Source organism: Cygnus atratus, chromosome 11 (assembly GCF_013377495.2).
Source record: "Cygnus atratus isolate AKBS03 ecotype Queensland, Australia chromosome 11, CAtr_DNAZoo_HiC_assembly, whole genome shotgun sequence".
Taxonomy (NCBI): Eukaryota; Metazoa; Chordata; class Aves; order Anseriformes; family Anatidae; genus Cygnus; species Cygnus atratus.
In genome coordinates this window covers 3,210,269-3,236,340 of record NC_066372.1, presented here as the reverse complement: position 1 = coordinate 3,236,340, position 26,072 = coordinate 3,210,269, and the positions used below count along the sequence as shown (strand labels likewise).

The window sequence follows — 26,072 nt, the reverse complement described above, 5'->3', positions numbered from 1 at the left end:
CACGCGTCGTGCGGCACGGTACGCGGCAAGCCACAAGCACCTCAGGGGCACGGCCCGGCCTGCGAGCCGGGCAGGTGACGGCAGTCAGTTACCGCACCGAGCGGGACGGCGCTGGCCGCGGGGGTCGCGCTGAGGGGGAGCCGCGCGCCCGGCCCCGGCGCTTCCAGTCAGGGCAGGAGCCCCCCGCTGTGCCCCCCCCCCCCCCCCCCGGTCCTAACGGTCCCAACGGCCGCGCGCTGGGCGCCGGCCTCGCCTCTCCTCCGCCGGCGCTGAGCCCGTCCCGGCGGCGGGCGGGCGCCCGCAGCCCCGCTCCCTGCCACGGCGGAGCCCCCCCCCACTGCCAAACTTTGCAAAGTCCGGCGGCTCCGCCGAGCGGGCGGCGGTTACGGCAGCGGCGGGAGGGGGCGGTGGCGGCGGCGGCGGAGGAGGCGGAGGCGGAGGGGGCGGGGTGCGGGCCGGCGGCGGCGGCGGAGTCAGCATCAAAGAGCCTCGATTCCTGCCGCCTGGGAGCCATGCGCCGCTGTCTGTAATGTCAGCGGAACAGGAGAAGGACCCCATTGCGCTGAAGAGATCCCGAGGTACGGCGGGGGACGCCCAGCGGGGCCTAACTCTCGTCAGGGGGACACCGGCGGTGCCGCGGGATGCGCGCCCCGGCCCCGACTGCCCGGCTCCCAGCCCCGGGCCGCACTGCCCGCGGCTCCCTCACGGGGGTGGGACCGGGACCGGGGCCGGGGCCGGGGCCGAGGCTGGGTCCGGGGCCGGGCGGGAGCCGCGCTAAGTTTGCACGGCGGCGCCCGGCCCGGCCCCGCGGGTTCCCGCAGCCTCCGGGCCTGGCAAGGCGCCGGCAGCCCCAAGCAGCGCCGCGCTGCCCCGCGGGCGGAGGCGTGCGGGCTCGCGGACGTCTTGTCTTGCTGCCCATTAGTATGCAGCGTGCGTCCCCGGAGTGCAAGGGAAGACGTCGGCGGTGCCACATGTCCGAGCGAGTGCCGATGCGGAGCCCGTAAATTGCACTCGAGTCTTCGCTCCCCTGCCCCGACCTTGCTCTTGCGTTTGGTTTTAGCTGGGGTTTTGTTTCTTCTCGTTGGGGAGCGAAGCGAGCCTCCAGTCTCTTCTTTCATTAGCAGTCCCGTTGTACGGCTCCAGCGAGGTTTGAAGTACGCGTTTCTTTGAAATGCGCAAGGAGAAGGGTGGAAACGTGGTATCTCTTCCGAGTTGGGCTGCACAACTGACTTTAAGGCAGCAGCACATCTCCTTACATAGCGGCAGTTGTATCCTTGGAGTCCTTAAAAGCAGGAATGCAGTTCTCAATGAAATCATGGGAGGTGGTGGAGTGAGGGAGTGGGGTGAAAATTACGGCAAAATGATTCTGGATGGCATTTCTTGCTTCTCTTTTCTTCCCCTCCTGCGTTGCCCCTGGAATTCTATTGTTCCTGGCGTTTTAGGCTTTATGCGGGTGAGTAAGTGGGGAAAGGTGGGGATTCTGCTATCTACGTTGTCCCTGATTTACAGGTCACTTTTCTGAAACTGCTCTAGTAACAGCTGGGTTGCAACCTTGAGAATGGGAGAATGAAAATATGCAGCAGTGTTACAAAGGGGACTGGGATTCATTAGGCTCCGCTCTCAAGCCCTGATTCTGCAAATATTTCAGCCCGTACAGTTTCATGTGCCAGAGTTACCCGCCGAGCTCCATGGGATTACTGCTTAATATCAAAACTGTTCACGGGATCAGGGCCACAGAACAGGCTCACCAAATCTGGTTGAAATTTGACTCTTTTCAGTTTTCTGTCTATAATGGAAACTATATTCAGTCATTTATAATACTTGGGAAAACCTTCTTACTTCGAGCACTATTTAAAAAGACTGTGGCACCTGTCCTGTGAAAAGCTAGGCAGAGGCTTGCCAGTGACCATGGAACTACTCCATAGTGTATTTGCAGTATGTTAAGTATGGCAGAAATTATACTTAAAAAAGCATAATCTCTGAAGGTGCAGACAAAACTGCAAGTTGCGGTTCTCCTGATTAACATTGAAAGCGTCTGTCTTGTGTGTGAAGTCAATGGGAATGTGGGATTTACTCCTCCTGCGCTGCTCAAATGCGAATACGTTGCTGAATACATACTGAAATATATTTAATCTATAACATAATAGGGAAATAGTTATCAGATGTGTATTTATGTCTCTAAATCCATTCACGTATGTGGTGTCCCAGTCAAAAGGATTGTGTTTTTTCCTGCAAAATTAGTCTCAGAAGGTGAAATAATTTTTTTTTCACCCTTAGTGCAAATATCACAATGTCCAAAATGCTCAGTATACATTTTAATGAAAAGCCTGTGTGGCAGGTACCAGAAGTGACTTTCAGGAAAGTTTATTTTGGCTGCATGAAAATGACCCTTATTCGCTCTTTTTTTGGAGGTATGCTAGGACTAACTTTCAGTTTCCTTTCATGTATAAATTAAATCATGATGAAATCCACAGGGAAAATATAAGTTTGTGGGGCTAAATTAAATCATTGGCCTCACACAGCAAGAACTGAAAATACAAAAGCTTTGTACGCTTCCAGCTGTAGGACTCAGTCCTGTAAACCTAGGCAAATGGCTGGCTTTACCCATGTGAGTAACCCATGTGGAAATCAGTGGAGCTTATTCACCAATTTCTCTTATTAGAATTCTAAGGCTTATATGCATAAGTTGTTGAAGAACGAGGTCTCGGAGAGGGAACTTGTACGCAATTTTATCAAGTTGTAGCTTCTCTAAAACAAAGCCGCGCTCTCGTATGGTGCACAGTTATCTACTTGATTGCAGACTTAGTAATTGCTGTGCTGCTACTTGTTGAAGTTAGTTAAAAGAAATCTGGATGTTTGTAACATTCTGCTATCAGCAGTTAACACTGTTTATATATTGAGAGTATGGGACCATGAACAGGAGTGTATTTTATGCAATTGTGAGGAAGGGTGGCCACAGTACAGCTTCCCACTGAAATGTATGCTAAGCATGTAAGAATGCAGGAGAAGAAGAAGCTGATGGGAAATGCAGAGACAGTTTTGAGCAAATAGTTTATCAAGAAGATGACTTATAGGATAGGAATTTAAGGGACATTTGTCATCTTTTATATAAACTTTATGCTGTGATCATTTAGTATCCACAAGTAATGCGGTTGCAGTGCTTCATAGCTTGCTAAGTGTATGCAGGATTTTATATTCTAAATCAAGGCAGTAAGGATTTTTTTTTTTCCAGAGTATTCCCCAGTTATTCTGATGGTCAGTTGTACCAGCATGTGTTCTGCTAAAGCATGAGTGTATTTTGGGAACATGATAATGACTTCATGCCCTAGTCTCTAAAATTCAGTCTTAAAATTTGCCAGTAATGATAGGTGTAGATTTGGGATGCCCAATTACCATATGAATGATAAAATGTTTTGGGAATTACATATATGAAAAAATGAGATGAAATTTCTACAGTAACAGCCAAAGCCAAAAAGAACTTATTGAAGCCCAAGTGGAATTCGATTTTTATTTGAGGTAGGACTGGTATTTTCCCTGGAACCTCTTAGGTCAAAAAAGTGCTGGGGTGGAGGGAAGGCAGGGTGTAGAAGAAAAGAAAGGAAGTGCTCCATGTGAAAAGTCATTGCAGGGGATGGTTACAGGCCTCTTTTGACTAGGAGTATTGAAATAACTGTTGGATATTTTTGTTTGTGTACAGTAGATTTAATTCTTTCCTGTGTGGGAGATTTTGTGTTACGTTACTGTACACTCCTAAAGCTGGCGTAGCTGTCTGCTGGGAATACTTGCCTAATGCGGAGCTGGTGTAATGTCACACGTTATGCTTCTTTGCATAATGCTATTCATAATTCATAGTTATCTTCAGGTTGCCTTTGGTGATAAAGGCAAACCCATGTGTTCAGCTATATGCTTGCATCTTGATTAAGTTTGACTTGTATTCTGAATTTGAGTTTTAAATAACAGCAAATTTTTCATCCTGGATTGCCCCAGTCTTACTGTTCCATGCTGTTGCTATATTTTTATTTTATTTTTATTTAAGTAAACGAGCTACTATCTTAATGAGTCTGGGAAAAAATGAAGTAGCATATAGCTTCTTAATGTAAAAATATTAAAATGTGTTGCTTTGGTGTCACCTGAAAGCAATTTCCATACTTTGGCTTGTGGTCACCTCTGCATTCCCAAATGATGGCAGATCCCTTGAACCCCAGGAAGGCAAACCTACTGGGATAATAAGGAATCTGCTAGAATCTTTTCTTTTTTGTCTATGGTCTTAATAGAGTTTTAAAAATGAAAGCCATAATTTATACAACTTTGAGAGCTTGTCCTACTCTTGAGGCAGAGATGAGTGCCAGGTAAAGTACAGATATCTCTTTGTATTGCTCAGAGTGAAATCAGGTGATCAATGAAATGAATAGTCTTTACTTCTTTTTGTGCCAGAGCAGCCGTGCTCAATTATACTATGAGATTTCTGCAGAATAAGGCAGTTTCACCTAGAGCCTCTCTCATTTTTGGCAGGTGTCTTTTTGATTAAGTCTTGCATTTAGAGAAATTCAGATCTGATAAACTGGAGATCTGTCTAAACAATACGGCAGGTTTCCAGTGGTTTTCATTCACACATCTACTGCTGTTTGCTTTTTCCTTCATGGCATATTGTAATGTACTGTTGTGTGGCGGTACAGTGAGTTTGATAAATGCCGTGTCTGTGTAAGTTAAATAGGAGGTGAATATTAGCATGGCTTTAAGCAGTTCTTGAAAAAGTTTTATGCTTTATGCAAACAAGAAATACTTCTGACTGGTGAAGCAGAGATACGAAGAACCAAGGGTCTGATAAATGTAAAATAAATGGAAAGCTTTATTCAAACTGTGATGAGCATGAATGGGATATTAGAGTGGTAATAAAGTCGGGTAGCTGTGTGCGAGGTATGCTAACTTTTACCTCCAGGTATTTGCTCCCTGAGGATTTACAATGTAGGGCACCAGAATTAATGCAAGTTCATTATTTGTGACAGATACCTCTTGCTATGGCAGGCAGAGGCATACGTCTAAGAAAACTAATGCAGAATTGCACTGATTGAAATTTTGTAGGTGGTGACAGTGGATTGGATGGGTTAGGAGGACCAGGAGTACAACTCGGAAGCCCTGATAAGAAAAAGCGCAAAGCAAATACACAGGTAAATTCCCTTTGATTCTTTTGATTTCTTAATAAGTAGCATACTCAGATGTTGTTTGCTGGAATGACTGTCCTGCTCTGTTCAGAATATCAGTCTATTCCCACAAATAGTGTTCGCATACAAAATATTTTAGTTGTACTGCAAAGCAGAAATCTTCATTCCTTTGTCCCCTTCATGAAACTTCATCATACTAGTTACTCTCACTGAAGTTACTTTAGGTCTCTGCAGGTTACTGAGGTCCTACAAAGGAAGGAGTGCAGTGAGACTGCAACGACTTGTATTTTGCCATATGGATTTGGTTCTGGGACAGGCTTTCTCTTAATGACTTTGTAGCCATTGGTAGAATCTGTACAGCACGAGTAGTTGTGATGAGACTACTTTTCTTCTTACTTTTATTCCTGTATATGTAGGTTTGTGGGCCAATGCATCAGTTTGTTAATGCTTTGACCAAACTCGTGGCATATTCCCCAAGTGGTTTTCAAGCAAAAGTTATCAGGCAGGTTCGGCTCCTTTCCAGTGAATCCTTGCAAACTGGCATTTCTATATAGTTTCTGTTTCCAGAAAAGGAAGCCTGAATACAAAACATCTAAAGCAATTAGATATCTGTAGTGCAGAATTTTTCTTTGTGTGTTTATTCAGCTTGGAGTGAGAGTATCTTTTTTTTTTTTTTTTTTTTTTTTTACTGTCCAATGAGGGTAATTGTATTTATACAGGTCAAACAATCACTTCTTGTTTGGCCTATCCAGAATTCATTGAGATGGGGATTTGTTTTCTTAATTCTTGTTTTCTTTTCAAGTAGTCATGGCAGAACCTGCTCTGAGAAATATCCAGTTAATTTCAGGGTTTCAGATCTCTCTACTCTTGGAGTTTTTTCTTGTGTTCTGGAATGGCAATAACCGCAGAGGGGAGGCAGATTAGTTTCTTCTCTTTTCTTACGAGGCTCAAAACTCACGGGACAGCAGAAATTTGGAGTGGGGGAAGGTATGTTCAGTCTTAGTTTATGAGTATGAGGCTGTGCTTTCTGAAAGCAGCTAGCACAAAGAGTTGAGGTGAGGTTGAACTAGCTAGATGTTCTCACAGGCTGGTCTAGAATGAAATTCAATTGTATAGCCACTCCGATGACATTTGAGCAGCCCCTGGGCTCTATTAGACACTTGATTTTGCTTTGTAACCAGGAATCCTTGTATTTTTTAACCTACTGACACTACTTCAGACAGTCCACAGTCACTAGATATGCTTAAGGGACTCCTCTGGTACATAAGAGTCTGTGTATAGGAATTTTCTGTATTCTCAACAACTCTACAACTCTACAGTTGTTTTATTTGTTTATTTTTTTAGGATTATAGTAACATTGGTATTTTAGGTTTGTATATTCTCCTAAAAGTGGGGTGTCTTAAAAGATGTGTATTCAGTAAACTGAACCCAAAATTAATGTAAGAAAATACTCTAAATCTGCTCTTCAGCACTTGGAACATGTTGTGCATGTGTTTAAATGAAACGTGGCTTTCTGTACTGTTGCTTTTCTTAAGTAGAAGATGAAGGGGGGAAAAAAAGTCACGCATTAAGTAGTGTTTTCAGAAGCATGGTTGTGCAACTGTACAGTTCCTGAAACAACGCTGAGATTACTATAAACCACTTTGTCATTTGGAGCCTTAAATCTTCTCTCCCCTCTCCACTGAAATTTCAGATAGCCTGGCAGGGTATAGTGGGTGGGCTGTACACAACAGCTGAACTGTTCTTTTAGCAGTAGTGCTGCTAATCCAGGACCTTGTGATTGGTCTCTCTTGCGGGGACATAGTAAAACTAATTTAAATGTTGTATTTAAAATATTTTTAGGGATCATCATTTCCACCTCCATCTGAATATGCTCCACCGCCGAATCCAAGCTCTGACCACCTTGTAGCTGCAAATCCATTTGATGACAACTATAATACTGTGTCTTATAAACCACTTCCTTCAGGAAATCCGTATTTTAGTAATCCCGGTTATCCTGGCTTTGGAGGCTATAACACTTTCAGAATGCCACCTCACATGCTGCCCAGAGTGTCCTCGCCATATAGTGGTTCTTACTCCCTCAGAAACCAACCACACCCCCTTCCTCAAAACCCGTTGGGAATGGGCTTTAGCCGACCCCACTCTTTCAGCTTTGGCCCACATGATAACCCAGGTTTTGGGAATCAACCACCGTATAGCAGTGGTCAGATAAATCAAAATGTCAGTATGCCTGGTCAGCATTTCAGACCAAATCCTGGTGAGAATTTTGGCCATTCTGGACAGATACCTCACCCTGATGTGCCATCTAACTTTGGTCCTGGAAACAATCCAAATTTCCCAAATTCTCAGCTGGAGTCGAACCATTCTTTTGTTCCTCCACCAAACACCTACAACCAGGCAAAATCATCAGCACAAAAGCAAGACTTCAGTCAGGGTGCAAGTAAAGCATCCAGCCAGAACACTGCTGCTCATCAGCATCATCACAGGACAGAGGACATTGTGACTCAAGGTAACAGTGACCTAAAAAATGTCACGCAAAACAACGTGGTAAATCAGGATAATAGCCATTCCAATAGTGCTGATAACACTAATGCTGGTCATTCAAATGGGACGCAGAGTAAGTCCCGCCAGCCTCGAGGTACCGCTGAAGGATGCAATTCTGAAAAGAGCAGCAAAACTCCCCTTCATCCCAGTCGTCATGGTCACTCATCCTCTGAGCCCGTCTATCCATGTGGAATTTGTACACATGAAGTTAACGATGACCAGGATGCCATCCTGTGTGAAGCCTCTTGTCAAAAATGGTTTCATCGAATCTGTACAGGCATGACTGAGTCAGCGTATGGCCTTCTTACAGCAGAAGCATCAGCAGTGTGGGGCTGTGATACATGTATGGCTGACAAAGACGTCCAGCTAATGCGCACTAGAGAGACTGCAGGACCACCTGCACTGAATACGGATGGCTAACAATGTCAATTGGTGGTCGTGGTTAAAATACTTGCTCCGAAGATTTGGTTGCAAATTGGGTACTTCACTTTCTGCAGACAATCGGTTGTGTTTGATTGCTATCATCTTTTTTCCCCCCAATCTGTTTTCATTCATAAAGTTCCATCTCAGCTTTTGTACTCTTACTTTTATGTGTGCAAATATTTTACAGGGTTGAATACTTTTTGTTTCTGATTAAACTGTAAAACATAACTGAGAACTGATCAGAAGTAGGATGTGCATTGACAACTTTATTGAAGGCAAAAATGTGCCTGTATGAATAGATTCTAATTTACTAGTATTAACGTGTTACCTAACACTAGCATTTAATACTTGGTTTTAATGGTACTGTGTGTGCAAGTACTCATTGCATATTTTTATTTTTTTGGTGAATGTCCATTACTGATATTCTTGCTATTTTTTCTTTGATTATAGTGGAGATGGCATGGAGGAATGTGCAGTGCTAAAAGTTTTTAATTTTAGAATAAATACAGGGGATTTCATATGTGCTTTTTCTTATTTTTGCAGTAGAGCATTAACATGATTCTAAAATCAATGATTTCATACTTAGCAACACAGTGAAACCCACTAAGTCTTACAACTTGGTATTTCCTTCAAAAGGCAATGATCTCTTTACTTCTCAGCAAATACTTGCTGAGGACTCTTACTAGGTCTTGCAGTAGCGGAAATAGTTACAAACTATCATTACATTGGAACAAGTTAGATCGAGTTTACAAAGTCCAGTGCTTTAGATCTAGAGAACACCAAAACTAGGGTTGCATATGTAAACTTAAATAATTTATCTTAAGCACATATATTAAGATATAGTCCCTGTGCAGTTGTGCACCCCTCGTTCATCCTGTCTTATTGGTGGTTCTAGTCTCCAGCCTCAGCGCTGCCTGAAGATTGAGAAGGAATGTAAGCAGGGTAAGTCCTGCCCATCTCCAAGGGCTTTCAGATAGAGCCTGCTTGGTCATCCTGAGCTTACACAGTCCTCTTGGCAAGAAGAAGGGTGGGAGGCAATGGAGTGTGCTTAGCACAGACTGAACTACAAGACAATTTCACCAGCAAAGTCATAACACTGAATTCCCACCACTGCCTTAGCCACTCTTGCAACTTCATGGGGACAGAAAATCTAGGGTGAAGACAAATACAACTCTCACGTCAGGTGAGTTTAGCTCACATCAGGAGCTAGCAAGCAGAAATTTAGCATTTTTTCTAAACTTGAGATCCTACTGATAAGTATGAATGGCACTAGAGCTTCATGTTTGATTCTAAGAATTCTCTTTTTATATGGATAATTTGATCTTACTCTTGATTTCAGAAATACCCTCACTCTTTTTCTTTTTTTTTTTTTTAAATGTGGGGAAACATCTAGCCTTGAACACTTGGGCCTTAGCAGGGTGCTAAAGTTGCATATGCAATTGAAAATGAGTGTTTCTGTAGAGAAAAATGTTATTTTAACTTAATAAAAGGTGGTACTGTAATAATAGTCTCTCTGTAATACTCACCACTGTGCTGTAAACTTAATTGGTGGTTGTTTGAAAACTAGATCATAAACCAAACATTACAAGTACTGATCAGTTTCCTTAATGTAATAGAAGGTGTTCAGATCTGTGGTGATGAATGGTGTAGGAGCCTATGTAGAATATAAGCAGCTATATTTAAAGGCTCTTTTTATGGTAAGTTATGCAAATGACTGAAAAGTAAGGCCTGTCTGCTACTTCACCATTGTGTTGATTTTTAAATGGGCTCTGCTGCAGTACTGTCCTGGGAGATACTCCACAGATGTACATAACTGTCCTTTTATTTTAATACTGAAAACATTTTTATACCTTTTTACTGGAGAAGTGTAGCATTGCTCTCCTTTTCTGCAATGCCTCTCATCAAGAAAAAGGAAATGTTCAAAGTGTAAATGACAGCTCATATCTTGAGGATTTCTTGTACTGTGATGTAAAGGAAGTGTAAGGCAGATCCAGAGCTCCTGTTTTCAGCACTACTTGTTTTATTTAGTACAGAGACTAAACTTCATCTTGTTTTGTTAGAGGTGTGATGATAAAACCAACGAAACAAGCGAATAAAAACAACAGCAAAAAACCAACCTCTGTTACAAGAGTTGTCATCTTCAGTAGATTTCGTAATGACTGACTGACTGTTACAATTTACTTTTGGTATCTAAAGTAGAAATTAAACCTAACTTTGTTTAGATAAATTGTTTCCTAGAGGAACAAATAAAATCTCTGCAACAATTTACACTGTGAAGTTTGTGGAGCTAGCTCAGACTTAGAGCAATGTAAATGAAATCAAGACTGCTCAGTGACTGAAAGTTCAACAAAAGCTCCCGTGATGATATTGTTATCCAAGTAGGCAGTTCACAATGCCCTTCCGACTGTGAGATGTTTGGGGCAGTTATTCTCAGACGCCCAGTTAATGTTTTAACATTTTGGAGCAGACATACTTAAAATAGCCATGTAATTTTTGAAATCTCTTCCCTCAATCCTGTTTTAAGTAAAGCAAGTGTTTTGTATATAAGTTAGCAAGACATTGTAAGAACACTGTATTTAAATTCTAAACTTCTACTGGAATATAATTTTATGAGTCTTTAAATCATGTATCTGTGAGACTTACTCTAACAGATTATTCCATTTTTTCTAAACTGGTACCATGGTGGGCTTGTAACCCCCTGAATTTTCTGTGTGTATTAACCTGCAAATTCAAGGTGTTAGCAAATGACAGTTTAAAAACAAAAAATAAAAACGAGCAACAAAATCAAACTTGTTATACTGATCACAGAGAGAGGACTGATTAGGATCTCAGAAAGTCATCTGGCCAATATATTTACCCTATTGATATGCTCTTGGCATACCTGGACTTTTTACCTAGAGAGAGAGAGAGAGTTATACTTTGTTTTTCTCTGCATGTATTGACTAGTAGTACTTTAAGTATGCACAGGGAAAACAACTATCATGTTTTATTAGTAAAGTACTAGGAAAATGTCAGCTGGTTAGAATTAGAAATTAGTTATAGAAGGGGGGGAGGGCTGGTTAGAATAGGTGAGCTTTTTTGTAATACTTTACATGAAACAATTTGTATTGAACTATCATGTGCTTATTTCATTATTAGGGATTTAGACTACTGGTGCTGCATACCAAAATATCACAAAGATTTTGTAAGTCTTACAAACCTTAACATTTTGTGGGAAAGGTCTGCATCCTTTTTAAATAGCTCATCACGTTCAGAAATGCAGCCTATACTGCTGAAAATGTGTTTTTTTCTTTTTTTCCCTAGGCTGAAATAACTAGGTGTAAACTGGCCTAAACTGCCCTTAATACTTAGTTTTTGCCAGAGACCAGTTTTAAATGAGAAAAAAAAATATAATATTCTCTTTCAAATACTTTATTGCTGTTACGGTGTGTATAGGCTAGAGAGTAGGTGTCATGAATCTGGTTTCTGGCTGGTTCACTGATTGCTTCGACAACTTGAGACAAACAGGTTGGCTGTTTGTGCCTGAGTCTCTTCTTTCAGAGGACTGGGCTAATGCTTATTTCTAAAGGGTGTTTAGAGGCCTAATTATTATTTGAAATCTTCAGATGAAGGAGACAAAAGTGATAAGGTTTTTCTTTGTTTAAAACAAAAATATAATGCTGGGGGCTCCTCAAAAATGAATATACTTTGACTTTTTTATTTATTTTTTGTCTAAGAACCAATTTTCTAAGTACGTTTTTCAGGCTTAGCTTCAAGTATGTGATGAAGTCAGTGGAACTGCATGCACGAAGTCAAGGATATTTCAGAGCTTTTACAGTTCTGGGCCTCTGATGTTTATAAGCGAAATGCTTTTTATGGTTTGAGATTTTTACAAAATCAATGGTGTTCAAATGTAGCACCTCTTTAACATTTGTCTTTCTTCCAACTTAATACGATAACACATCTGCGTTAAATACGTCCCTTCCATTTTATATATAAACATTGCCTGCCAGGAAGTATTGGTGTAACATTATTAAAAGAGGAAGTCATGCTTCTTATCATGTTGTATGTGACTTAAATGACTGTTTCATATTAAAACTAATCTTTCCTTATGTACTGCTTAAATATACCTGTTTTGGGAATATCAGTTCAGTACTTTTAAACAATCTTGAATGTGTTCCACATTGGTGACATGTATTTTTGCAACAACTTTTTTGTTTCAGTTTTAAATTAGAGCATGTCTGAAGTAATACATGCATTAGTGCTGTGGTGTGTGGCAAAGTTAATGTATGTAATTCAAATTGGAAAAAAGTTTCCAGACTTTGTCCAACATTAACCCTGTGGCGAGGGATTAAATTACTATGTAATACAAATTATTTCATATCATGATGTGTTTTAAGCTACTCTATGAAGTATGTGATACATTATTGTTTATGGATTGGTAGCTGGCCTGGTATCTTGCATAGAATGAGGTATGATAGATGGTAGCAGTTCATGATAATTAAAACAGACTACGTTTCACAACATGCTGCACTTAGGTGCATTGTCCTCCTGTTGCTGTAACTATTAGCATGAATTCCTTGACGGTATCCACTGACAAATGGGTGAACAAGTAGGTAATAAGCTCATGGGTGTGAAAATCCTATTCTGACGCTCTTTACTTGGATTACAAAACATGTTTTTTTTTTAATCTACTGGATTGATTAGATATATGCAGGAAGATGTAGAACTGGATGTACTTTAAAGTTATTCTGCAATGACTAAGTTTTGTCTGAAGCTTTCTATATTAGAATAGACTCTTCCTTAAAATTGGAAAATTAAGTGTACTTAGCAGAACTTTCAAGGCAATATAACTGTCCTACACTACATAATGAGTTATACACATTCACTTCTTTGTATGGAATGCCTCCAATTTCTTCTTGCTTTATATGGAAATAAAGGGTCTCTTTAGTGCCCTAGTGTTGTGTGTCATCACTTCTGAGATCATAAATTCTGAATGGTGTTCAGCCCCTTAGAGGTGCTGCCTATAGCTTAAAGTATTCAGTGTTGCCCTTAGCCATTTCTGAACCAGCGAACTTATACCAAGACCATATGGAGCGCCCATTTTTGTATTGTTTACTGTACATGATGAATTATCCTTTTCATGTTCAAACAAACTGTGTATCTCAGAATAAGTTTTGATCCAGCCCCACCTTTTTCCTCAGAGGTATGCTCACTGTATTTCAGAAATTGCTGTATTGGAGACAGTTCAGGGTTGGAGGCATGAGAGGTGTTGCCTTTATTCCTGGAGACTCTTATCTGCTAAAGGATGGTCTAAATCTGAATTTCCATGTAACTTGAGTAGGGCAGACTCTTAATATATTTGTTCTTTTCTTATTTTCTCTTTTTTTTTTTTTTCTGAAATGTGTAGTAGTTGAGGGATTTTTACTTGAAAGACAGTCTATTCTCCAAGCTTTTGTATGTGGCCTTTAGAGCAGATGCTGTGTTCTTTAGGGCCTTCTGACTTGGACTTTTTTGTCTGTATTTTCCTTTTAGAGATAATTTTTTTTTCAAAAATGAGTTGAAAAAGGCACGTTACCAATCTACTGCCATCCAAGCAGTGCAAAATATGAGCTAATTAAGAGTGTTGACATTGTTTTTTTTAATAATGATGTGGTATTTGACCCTTTAGAAGAACAATTATAAGAATCTGAATCAAGTGTTCTTGGAAAATGTGTATGGTAGATTTTTGTCCAGCACTGTGTGTAACTTTGCTTTCTGTTGTCTGGTTTCAGTTTCTTTTAAAATAAAGATTTTTTTTTTGTGCGTGTGTCTGGGGAAATTGCCTTTCGATTTATGAAGATGATGTAATGCATAAGTTAACTCTTCAAATGCTTTGCCTGTGAGAACGCATTTGGATTGGGCTTAATCCTGCAAGAAACTGTGTAAGATCAAAAAAGGCAGCTTCTGCCTCTATTAGTGAAGTCTGCTGTTCTCTAGAGGCATTAATCTGAATTAACTTCAAAGCAGATTAGAAAAGGTCTTGCACCATGAACCCTGTTATTTCTTGAAGGAAGGCTCAGGCATCATTTGCCTGAATAGATTTGATATTTTTTTGCTTTTGGGAAGAGATTATGCAAATAATTATTTACTCCAATTAATAAAATTCTTACTAAGTTACTCAATTTTTTTCTGCTGAAATGTCAGATCTAACACATCGGAAATCAGTACCTTACCAATAATCTTTAGAAGCAGTGGTGTGGATTGTCCCAAGCCACACACTGAAAACAGTTCTTTTTAAAAAATAGGGATGACAGAAATGGGAAAGAATTGGGGGGGGATTATTTAATAAATTAGATAAGAAAATGCATATTACAAAGATTTTTTTTAAGCCTCCAAAGCCATTAGGAATGAAATAACCTCTCCTGGATGATATGAATATATTAGGAATTAGAAGGTCCAGAGTAGTATTACTAAGATTTGATGGGAATACAAATCTCCATCCTTCAGAGCACAGGAAATAGGTATTTAAAGTTTTCCAGGGAACATTTAATCTCTTCCTTTCTCTCACTACAAAGCTTCTTGCACTTTTGACTGATAAATTAGTAACAGCAGAAGAAAGATCTTGAATGGACCTCTCTTCTAGCTTATTTTGCAAGTGTCACAGCAAGAGCTCAGTCATTCATCCAAGCAAGCTAGCAATGTGGAATGTCTATGACACAGGTGGTGGTTTTGTAGATACATACCAACACAACACTGGTAAGGGGGATTGGAGATTTTTTTTTAAAGGTACTGAAGCTATTTGGTGTAACTTAAGAAGATCAAATACTGGTAAACGTACCTATGGCCTATATTATAAATTGTGTATGTGTAATGTCTTATTGCTGGCAGGAATAAATAATAAGCTGCTTCATTTCAGTATATTCTCTGTGATTAAACTAAAAATGACACCTGGATGACCAAAGCAGAAGGCCAGCACTCCACAAATGTAAGACTTATCTGTGAGTGGACTCTACAAAACTGAAGAATGCATTTGGGATCACCACAGCTACGTTCTGGAGTGGTAGGGGATTTTGAATTGCTGTTACATTATAATCGTTCTATCCAATGCTGCTCTTTCAATACCATGATTTTGAAACAGCGAGCAAAGTGTTTTTTTTTTTTTTAGGTTACATGTGCCAAAAATTCCTAAAGTATTTTGACTTTCAATTAAATCTTTTTCCTCGTGTACTTTTGAATACTCTTGGAATGTGGAATTTAATTCCGATTCCTGTTGATGACACCAGATCTGAAACCAGACCCAGATGATACCGGTCTGGGTGAATGAAGTTGGAGACTGTCCTAGAGATCATATTGATTATTGTGGCTTTCTTCCTCTGAAAAAGTTTTTAAACCTTTGTGATACCTATTTGTATGTTGTAATGATGAAAAACTACAGTTATCTCTTAATAATAACTGCTACCATTTGATCGCTCCTTTGGAATATAGCGAATAAAATATGAAAGTTGAATCTTCAGTGTTACACGTCAGAAACCTGAACTAGTGCGTCTGGTTTTAAACTTGGTATTTCATGGCCCCCCGCCGGGAGGGGGGGAAATAGGGGGTGACGCGAGACTCCTTGGCCCTGAGGACCACAACTCCCAGCATGCACCGCGCCCCGCTTCCCCCGGCGTGCCATTGGCTAAGGCTGCGGCGGGCCGGCCAGCACCTCCCACGAGCGGCGAGGGAGAGCCGGAAGTGCTCTCAGAGAGCCCCGGCAGCTCTCTTCCTCCCGTAGCAACGGGCGCGGGGCGGCCCTGGCGACGGGCGGCGCCATGCCGGTGTGGCTGCGGGAGCACAGGTGGCGGCAGAGCGACTCCGCCGTCTTCCTCTCGCTGCCCGTGCCCGGCGTGCGGGTCACCGCCGCCAACATCTTCTGCACCGACCGCTACCTCAAGGTGGGGCGGCGGCAGGCGTCTGTCGTGCGACTCGCCGCCTTGAAAGCAGGCGTGTCAGTCATTTTATAGCGCTGTCGGAAAGCACAGGCTTGATATGCAGTGGCTGCACCGTCAGTTGTACGGTTTTATATAATCTTGAACCCGTAATCCCCCTTTGTGTGCTGCAGGCTGCTAAGTACCTGTCACGCTAGAGAGAATCGCTGTCCCTCTGTTCATACTTACTAATACTTTTACTACCCAGTAGCTGATAGCAGCCTTCCCTAGACGCAGCTGTTTATGCTTTCAAAATGATTACAAATTGGAGGTCTACTGCTTCTGTTTCAGTGCTGAAAAACAAACTATTTCCATCTCTTTTATTTGCTCTAATAGGAGCTAAAATCTCGGTATGGCATACTAAGCAAATTAGCATTGTCAGTAACATGTGTTTCCTGAGGTTTGCTGTATGCTTGCACTGAGTATTTCGACTATCTGGTAATTCATTACAAATTTAAGTATTAGTACATGTTCATTAATTATTTTTTTATAGGTAAGCGTTCCTCCCTTTTTATTTGAAGCCATCTTATACGCTCCTATTGATGACACAAACAGCACAGCAAAGATTGGAAATGGAATCATTTTCTTCACTTTGTATAAAAAGGAAGCGGGCACGTGGGATTCCCTAACTCTAGAGAATGGTAAGCTTTCTCTTGTGAAAAATAAGTTGTGTTTAAAGAACCCAAATTGTGCCAAAACACTAGCTTTACTGCTCTTCCAACTGTATTATTTGGTCTAGAAAAATATTACCTTTACCTTCATGGCTTTTCGTGTGTATCAGTAACTTTCAGAAAACGTATGAACTCTAACCTGTCGCTGAAAAGTACGGTGTCAGTTGGGGATATTATAATTAATTTATTCTGAATTACCTCCAGCTCCTTCATAGGAAATTGCAGGTGGTCTTTGTGGTTTTACTAGTTCCACACTGACCTTCAAAATCAACTGTTGGATTTGAAGTGCTGAAGTGGTCTGCTGAAGTACTGAAAAGAGATAAACTGCTAGAAAAGGCAGTTTTGGAGAAAAAAAATTCTCTGCTCTAACTTTACAGTTCAAGCTAAATTAAATCGTGTTGTTCATTGTCTCTTCTCTTCTACTTTCTTTTTTTAACAAGGAACATCAAAACATTGACTATAGCGAGCACAAAACAAAGTTTCTGATAAAACTTACATTGAGTGTTTAAGCAAATCTTAGATTTTCTTTTTAAGAGATGGATTTGATAAAGACTGCTTTGTGGATTTTGAGAAGTTATATTTTCTTAGATAAAGAGAAAAGAGGATTTCTGTTTTTATGAACATGGTATGTAACAGTAAAACTTTGGGCCTAAATTTCTAAAATATTTTTTGTTTGTTTTAAGCTAGTAAGGAGAAGCTGCAATATCTAAGAGAGAACGCTGTTCTAAAAGCCCATGAAAAGGCAAAAGAGGAGACAGAAGCAAAAAAAATTACAAAACAAGAACATAAAAAATATGCTTTGGAGGCCACAGTGAAGGTAAATTTGGAAAAATCTCTATCATACATGTAAACATAATTAATTGCCAATGAATCTGTCAGCTGCTTTGTTAAATGTACCTTAAAAATGTAAGAAGTACTAATTTTTATTACAGTGGTAGAGAATCTTATTTTTAATTTGCACTTAAAACATATCTACTACTGCATATGAAAATGATATAGAAAAAATACTAAGAAGTTGTCATTTTCCATTAATATTTCTCATGAAAAATATTGGTGAGGAATTCAGATTTTCGTCAGCTGAAAGGAGACAATAATAATGTGGCAAAATGTTAATCTTTTGTGGCCTCTGCAACAGCACAAGTGTTTGGTCATTTGTTGCTGACAAAAACATGGATATATAAAAACTCTTATTTATTCATTGTTGTTCTGTATCAGATGTTCACTGCGGTTGTTTTTTGTATGTGGTATTTTTGTTGTTCTGCATTTTGTGTGTATTTTAAGACACTTTTTTTTTTTCCTTAAATGTATATAAAAAGTCTGGTAATTTCATTTGTGTTTAAATGAACTTTTAAAGGTATGCAATGAACTTCTAAGATTGCATATGCAATTTCGACAAAAATAATCTGCAGTTAATAACTTTCTCAGCTGAAAGGCTGTATCTATTTCTTGTATGTAATAATTCCAAAGAGAAGTGGAGAGAGAAGAAATAATGCATTAAAATGAAGGTATATGTTTACATTTCTGTATATTCCAGAGTTGAAATATAGCTAGGATATTGAAGCAAAAGTTTGGTTAATGAACAGTGAAGTGTCATCTTCTAGAATTGCTGGTAATTAGGGCCTCATCAGAAGGCACTTCCTACCTCTCTTAATAAAGTAATCATTATCATTATTGAATCAGAGGCAGGAAGAGCTTTATCATCAAGTATAATAAAGCAGTCCAAGTAGATTTAAAAAAAAAAAAACAAAAAACAGTATTTTTTTCAGAATAAAGAAGGTATGTGAACAGCATACTTTTGTGTGGTGAACCAAAATGACCTCTGGAGACAACAGGAAAACCTACCAAATATTTATTTGTGGATTGTATTTTTCAAAATATAAATAAAACTTTATTTTTGACTGTTTTGGGACCATACACCTATGTAGTGGTAGTAAAATAGTTAAAACTTACGACTTCTTTTAAAAGCTAATTAGAAATCTTTCCTAATTATTTTTAAGTGTCTTTCATAACTCTGCTTGTGGGATCATACTAATGGTGATGATGCGCTTAGAAAATGAAACTGGGAAGATAATGGTATCTTTTACTCAGTTCTCTTATTAATGGATGCTACATAACTCAGTTTTATCTTTCAAACAGCTAGAAGAAGCAGAAAGAAAAAGAATTGAAGAGCTGAAAGAACAGGAGCGGCAGAAAGTCACTAAGGAGTTGGAGTTATGGAAAGATCAGCAGAAAGATGTTGAGAATCAAAGGAAGGTACAAAAAGAAGGGCAACTACACGAAGAAGTAGAGCAACTAAAGGAGAAGAAAAAGGAAAAAATTAACAAAACTAGCATTCCTAGTGAAGAAACTTTGAAGACCAGACTCAAACCTACAGAAGGTTGTATTATTGGGATGTGTTTTATCATTCTTCAGTGTATGGGCGTAACGTTATTCCTGGATGTTTCTAGTTCATCATTTATCTTTGTGTCCATCATACTGAATTAATTCTTTTATTTTGCAGTTATTTTTGTGTCTTTATTTTTTTGTGATTTCTTGAGCAATACCATGCGAGTTCTTAGCTCTCATTTAAGTCCTTGGAAATAAAAGGGCAAGTTTTGCAGTAGGCTTTAGGAAAGTAGAACAGGAAGTCTTTGTAATAGTGTGTTGCAAAGTTTCTGAGAGTGGAGTTCATGTTACCACTAAGGTATCCAACTACTAGTTTGCATAGAAGTAGACAGTCTGCTTTCACTCTATCCCATACCTTGGCCCTACAGAGAGACAATAGTGAACTAGATCAAGAGAAAATTGTTCATTCTTGTTTTGTTTGTATTGCACTTGCCCCAAGAGAGAGTCATGTAAGTGAAAGAGATGGTGGTGTAAGCAGAATGTACGTTCATTTGTGACAGACAATGTAGTCAGTAACAGATTGCATGATATACAGCAAGAATAAACATTGTTTGAAGCTTTTCTTCAAAAGAACAAGTCCAAACTTTTGCCATGCTATTATTAGAGATTTATTGCTAACATGCAGAATTAATAAATTAGGAATTTGGTAGAAAAACAGGAAAAAATCACTTTTGCTTCATTTTTCATTTCCAGTACTCCAATTCTCTTTGTAGGTAGTGGTTCCTATAGTATGTTTTCAGAAAATTTAAAGGAAGAGCAACTACCAGCTCCTCGATCTTCTGGTACAATTAAAATCAACTTCACGTCACGAGTTTTTCCTACAGCCCTACGAGAATCTCGTGTAGCAGAAGAGGAGGAGGTAGAGATTGTTCTCTTTTTAGTATGGTGCTTCTGTTATCTTCCAAGACGGTGAATTATTACTGTTTATTCAGGAAGTTGACAGAAATGTTACCTGTACTATGTTCTCAACAGCCAAAGAATACTGTCTTATTTAAATCTTAATTTAAATAAAATATATATTAAAGATATATGTTTTCACCAAACATGTAATTGTGGTAAATAAAGTTTCATTTCTTTTTTTTTTTTTTTTTAAAAAAAGAAAAATTTGCAATATTAATTGAATTCCATGTAGTACAAGATTTGAAATTTCTTTATACTTAATGTTTGTTAAGTTCTGTCTTCTTAAAAAGAAGCTCACAGAAGCTTACAGAGTCTCTAAAAGAGCTTTATTGAATATATATTAGTAATGTAGTAACCTTACTTACCATGTAGCAATATTTGGGGAAAATAGGAAAATCTTCCTGTCTTACATTATTAAATATTTCTCTCTGTCCAAAATACATGACAAGTAGAACTCCTTTGATAGGACTGAGTGAATAGACAAAAGCAAAACTTAAATTTTACTTCAGAAATAATACTTGTTCATTGTATATTAAAAGTGGCTACATAAACAAGCAGAAGCTCGAAGAATAATAAGTGCTGATTTGTCTGAGCTGGAAGACTTAAAAGAAGAGGAGAAGAATCCAGACTGGTTAAAGGACAAAGGAAAGTAAGTTAGGTTCTGTTTGAAGGTTTATTTAAAATGAAATAAGCAATCACAATCACATATATCACTTTAAAAATCAGTCATGTGAATGCATAGAAGTGTTCATTCACCTTTTATTGATCTTCACTGCTGTCACACTTCACAGTGTCTATTTTTGCAAAGTTGCATGTTGTTACGCTTTATTCTGAGCATTAAGTTTGACTGAACTTCACCTATGTTGTTCTCGGAATAGGTTATGACTGACCAAGCTGCTAAAATTTCAATTTAAAAAAAAATTGTTGTTAACAGTAAGTAGGTATTTATTTCATGATGCATCACCTTAATTAAATTACGTTTCACTTTTTGTTTTATACTTAGCAAAATGTTTGCAACAGGAAACTATCTTGCAGCAGTAAATGCATATAACCTTGCAGTCCGGCTAAACAATAAGCTTCCACTACTGTATCTGAATCGTGCTGCTTGCCATCTTAAACTGAGGAATTTACACAAAGCCATTGAAGATTCCTCTAAGGTATAAATATTTAAGTTCTCAGACTGTTTTCTTACACATGATTGTGATTTATTACTGTGATGCTTCTGTTTCAAGCAGATCTGTAAATAATTATTAGTGCAATTCAAAATTTTTAAATTCATAATTGATATTATGTTGCTGATTGACTCAGCACACATTTCTTTACTGGTAAAATGTTAAAGGAATACCTGCACTTGGAAAAAAAAAAAAGACAATTTTGAGCAGGAAAGGGGCAGAATATACACGAATACCCATTGTATTATGTTATGTTGTTCTTCATTTGGTGGGAAGAAAGAAAGGATGATGGTAGTGATGATGGAGACACCTTAAAAACAATACAGACATTTTAAAAGAAGGGCTGGATCATCTCTATTAGCATCTCTCTTTTTTTTTTTTTTCCTCTTGTGCAATGAGAGGGGAGTGACCTCAAATGATAGCTGACAAAATTTGGAGAAAGTTGTTCCAGAATTATTACCTTTTGAACTAATAAGTCTTGAGGCTTGAAGCCCCCCCCCTTTTTTTTTCAGAGTAACTGGTGCTGCAACATGTGATTTTTTTTTTTGTTTGTTTGTTTGTAGCATGATAGGCAATATCATTTATGAAAATAAAATAAATTATTTGAACATTTAGCATAATATGTATGAGTTTTTAGCCATGGCAATGACACTGTGTTTACCAAACTATGAGACAGCAGATAGGAATCTTAGCGATGAGATTCACAAGCTATATAATTACATTTGAATAGTTACTTAGTAAGTGAAAACAGTATGTGTAAACAGAAACAAACAAACCAGAATTATGGAAAATTATGGAAAATCTACCTCTAAATATTTTTGCTATTTTCATTTATAAAGGCACTAGAATTGCTGACACCACCTGTTCCTGATAATGAGAATGCTCGAGTAAAAGCATATGTGAGACGTGGTACAGCCTTTTGTCAGCTGGAATTATATGCTGAAGGTAAGACTTTGATTTTATGAACACACACATGGATTAATACTGACAAGCAAGTAATTCTGTTCAGCTCAATGAGACTGCACTTTTTTTTTTTTTTTTTAGGAAAGACATTAAAGGAAGTGTATGCAATCTCTCTTTTTGTTATGAACCTTTATACCTTAATTTTATTTTTTTTAAATTTGCTGGCTAATTGCAATTCCACTCTTTTTTTTTTTTTAAACACGTTTTAGGAAAATTGGTTTTACTCCTAATGTAAGCAGTACAAATTAGTTTCACCATTGAGGAAAAGGCTTTAGTCAGTTGTGTATCCTCCCTTTGGTCTGCTGGTTTTCATTCTTTTTGTGCATAATGGCTGACTCTTGACTGTGGTAACTTGGTGGCCATGGAAGGTATTATTGTAGAGTGAATGAAAGGCATTCAAATGTGGGACGCAAACTCATGTGAAACTAGATTGCACAAGTTCTTTTGCTCGTGAAGCAATGTTTTATTGGTTTTGAGATTATAGTATTAGCAACTACAGAATGTACTGACTTAAAATAACCTGAAATATTTCTAAAATATTTGCTTGTGAACTACGTAGTAACATATCTGTGTTAACCAGCAAGTTGTTTCATCAGGTATGTGTGATCTTTGTGACAGTATCTGAATTACGTGTCCCTCTCAGGTTGGCTTTTTAAGGCAAAGTTACAAGTGAAAGATTATAATAAAAACTAAAGAATATTCAAAATGTCAATGTAGAGCTTTTCCCAGTTCTTACCTTTTTCTGCCCAGGAATCTCTTTGTTGCTTCCTTTCAATTTTATTTACACTTGGAAACCTTATTAAAAAAAGATAAGTGAGGATTTTTGTAATTTATTTAATTCATTCCTCTACTTATGTGTTTTTTTGAGCTATCATATTCACAGTTCATGTATTTTTTTCTTGTTTTCATGCACATTTGTTCTGTCATTCAGTTTTTCTGTCTTCTGCAGAACACTTTTGAACACTCCCCTCCTCTGTAATTCCTCTATCCAGTATGCTTATTTTTTAATGTAGACTGATTCTGATGTAGATTGGACTGAAGTGCTCATTTGTCTATTTATTAACTGAATGGCATGTTTTCAACAACTGCAAGACTGTCTGCGGGTAGGAGCCCTAAACTACGAAAAGTCTTTACACGAAAGAAAGCAGTTAGTTGATGTGTGTATATACACATATGTATGAATGGGCGGCTCTGTTTTCATATTCTGGTATCTGAAAATATATACTAGTGATGTTTCCACTAAAATGTTTTTAAAAATAATATAAGCAAGATATAAATTTGATTTATTGACAGAAGTAAATCCTATTGTCATTCTGATCTATCTTGCTCAACAGCAAAATTCAAGAGCAATACTTTATGCAGGTGACTGGGAACGGTTACTTCCAGTTAGTTGCTAAAGAGGAAAACACTCTTGCATTTTAATGACTGACATTCTTATAAATGTGTCCGTATTAGGTCTCCAGGATTATGAAGCAGCTCTCAAGATTGATCCTAAACATAAAACTATAGAAAAAGATGCAGAGAAGATTCGACACATAATTCAAGGAACAATGCAAAATTCATAAAAAAAAATCAAAATTAAAAAGGAACTTTTTGAGAGAGGTGCCTTTTGAGGGCATCAGGAGCCTTAGTTCACGTTCTCTTTGATATGTTGTTAACTAGACGTTCTTTTGTTTCACTTGGAGCACTGACAGAATTTATAGAATTTATAGAAGATCAGATATATGAATTAATATTTTTTGCAGGTATGGTACTATAACAAATACAATTAGATATACTGTATATCCTTTTGATACAGAGTTGTCATGTTTTTGCTTTCTGTGATGTATTGGTTAGGCTGAATAATAAAACATACATTTTGTACTCGATGGCAGGTGTTGCTTCCATTTGCTTGGTGGAGAGCCTTGAGAGAAGTGTTGAGCTCAGTCGGAAATGTTTGGGGTAGTTGCTGTGCCGTCTTTCTACAGATACCTACTGCATTGCAATGCAAGGAGGTGGATACTTCATTTATGGCAGTTGAAAGGAGGGCAGTGCAGGAACTTTAGTGTCTTGGTTGATTGTAATGCTCTACTTGCCAAAATACGGCTACTGTCTTTCATATAATTACTGAGAGGAAGCAGGGGGGCTAAGGAAGAGAGTCACTGTCAAAGTGAAGAAGAAAATACAAAGCAGGCATTGATTATAAGTCCCTAATTCTCTGTTTTGGTTTTGGAGTCTGTTAGAACAATTTGTATACATCTTTATAAGATATTTGTATTGCAGTGATTCGTTATAGTTACTAAAGGCTCTTTCTGATATGGACAGGCACATTTTTCTACTGCTGTGAAATAGACACAGTGCCCTGTCTAGAGGAAAGTTAGGGAAGCAGGTGTCTTTGGTGGTATGAATAAGGCCGCCTTGTCTCATTTAATTACATTGGGAGCAAATGGATGTTAAACTTGATGATTTCAACACCTGAGCTGGTGATACATATACCATATCTAAGTCATATTTGTTATGTTGATATTAGTGTCCTGAGATGTAGGAATGTGGAGACTGACCTTAAGTTTTAAAAGCAGAAAATACTTTAATTAAAACATAAACCTTCAGGTGAAATGACTCTTGCACTTAACTCTTTCTACACGCTTGAGTTACACATTTATGATACCTGTTTCAAAAGCTTTATTTTTACAGGTTTAGGTCTGATTCAGAGAAGTATATCATCAAATGTGCTACATCCTTTTTGATGCATCTTGTTCAACCCAGCAAAACCAAGATAAATCAAACATTTCAATCATTCTGGGAATAACTGTCACTAACAAAGTCAGATTTCTTTTCTTAAAGCTCAGTGTCTAGGCTAAGTCTGAGAAAATTAAGAGCCATTTTTACAGAGTATGCTGCAAATTGGGGTAGTCATATACCCTACTTCTGTCAATGTCAGTATTCAAATAACCATCTTGAGATGACCCACAAGTGAGTAAGTGTTTTGTAAACGTTTGATCTACTGGATGGTAAGTACAGGGTAACATCTGTGAAGTAGGTGGTATAGCACCATATTCACTCGAAGTTGTTTTAAACAGTAAAACCTGAGGCTTTCTCAAAGAACTACTGGTCATCAGCGTTCTGGGGTCCAGCATACAGGAAAACACAGGATTGCCGGGATTTGCGCAGACAGGCGGATGAGAAGATTGCTTTTTCCCAGTGTTGGGACTTGAGGGCAGCTTCTCAGCAGACGTTGTCATCTTTCCCTGCTGAAGAAATAGATTTAACTCAGCCTTTCAAGTAACAGGGCAAAGCCTTTCAGATTTGTTACATGTTTGTGGGCAGAGCAAATGTTGCTCAAGGCATGCACTGAAATACACGCACAGCACAGGGCGAGGAACTTAACGCTGCTAGCTTTTGACCTTATTTAGTAAACTGTGGACAGTGATAGATGGGCTCCCGCGGAGTATGTAGTAACACCGTTTGGATTTGCATCACTTTCTGTATTGGTGGTAATCTTGAGCACAGAAGATATTTTTATTATCCTTACTGATTAGCTGTCACACAGATATGTGTAAGCTTAGCGGATGGTTTGTTTTGTTTTTGAGTTTCCCTTCGGTACTATATGGAAAGGTGGGGGCTGAAGAAGAGCCCTAACCCCCTCCCCGTGCCCGCCTTCCCTGGGGGCACGTTCATACACGTGCACATTTGTTTCCCTCTGTTTCGTTGCCAACCCGCTCCCCGCGCCTCTCGGGACCCGGCCCTTTCCCCGGGGCCGCCCCCCTCCCCCGGGGCCGCCTCCCGCCGCCCCAGCCCCGCGTCGCCCCCGGGCCCTGGCCCTCCCCGCACCGGCCGCCGGGGGCTCCGCGACCTCGGCGGCGACGCCGCGTTGCCATAGCAGCGGCAGCCCGGGGGGCGCCGGCTGGGGGCGGGGCCGGCGGCCGGCCGCGGTGCACTTCGGGT

At 39.1% G+C, this 26,072-nt stretch overlaps 3 protein-coding genes across 4 annotated transcripts; 2 read left to right on the top strand and 1 right to left on the bottom strand.

Annotated features, from left to right (window-relative positions):
- The first annotated feature begins 437 nt into the window (after window positions 1-437).
- PYGO1 (pygopus family PHD finger 1) lies at window positions 438-13,917 on the top strand. The gene is made up of 3 exons (XM_035553744.2): window positions 438-578; window positions 5,083-5,168; window positions 7,005-13,917. The coding sequence occupies exons 1-3, from the start codon at window positions 530-532 to the stop codon at window positions 8,124-8,126; spliced, it is 1,257 nt and encodes a 418-aa protein (XP_035409637.1). The 5' UTR covers window positions 438-529; the 3' UTR covers window positions 8,127-13,917.
- DNAAF4 (dynein axonemal assembly factor 4) lies at window positions 9,220-24,016 on the top strand. Of its 2 annotated transcripts, XM_035553743.2 has the most exons (10): window positions 9,220-9,312; window positions 15,007-15,150; window positions 16,551-16,698; window positions 17,412-17,545; window positions 18,865-19,105; window positions 19,827-19,972; window positions 20,553-20,662; window positions 21,017-21,170; window positions 22,025-22,130; window positions 23,604-24,016. In XM_035553743.2, the coding sequence occupies exons 2-10, from the start codon at window positions 15,115-15,117 to the stop codon at window positions 23,711-23,713; spliced, it is 1,185 nt and encodes a 394-aa protein (XP_035409636.1). In that variant the 5' UTR covers window positions 9,220-9,312; window positions 15,007-15,114; the 3' UTR covers window positions 23,714-24,016. The 2 variants fall into 2 exon arrangements, with proteins under 2 accessions (XP_035409636.1, XP_035409635.1); XM_035553742.2 differs by lacking the exons at window positions 9,220-9,312; window positions 15,007-15,150 and adding an exon at window positions 15,807-16,024.
- A 769-nt stretch (window positions 24,017-24,785) lies between these two features.
- On the bottom strand, window positions 24,786-26,046 carry PIERCE2 (piercer of microtubule wall 2). The gene is made up of 2 exons (XM_035553741.2): window positions 25,959-26,046; window positions 24,786-25,375 (listed from the first exon to the last, which is right to left on the bottom strand). The coding sequence occupies exon 2, from the start codon at window positions 25,367-25,369 to the stop codon at window positions 25,013-25,015; it is 357 nt and encodes a 118-aa protein (XP_035409634.1). The 5' UTR covers window positions 25,370-25,375; window positions 25,959-26,046; the 3' UTR covers window positions 24,786-25,012.
- Between the last annotated feature and the right edge of the window lie 26 nt (window positions 26,047-26,072).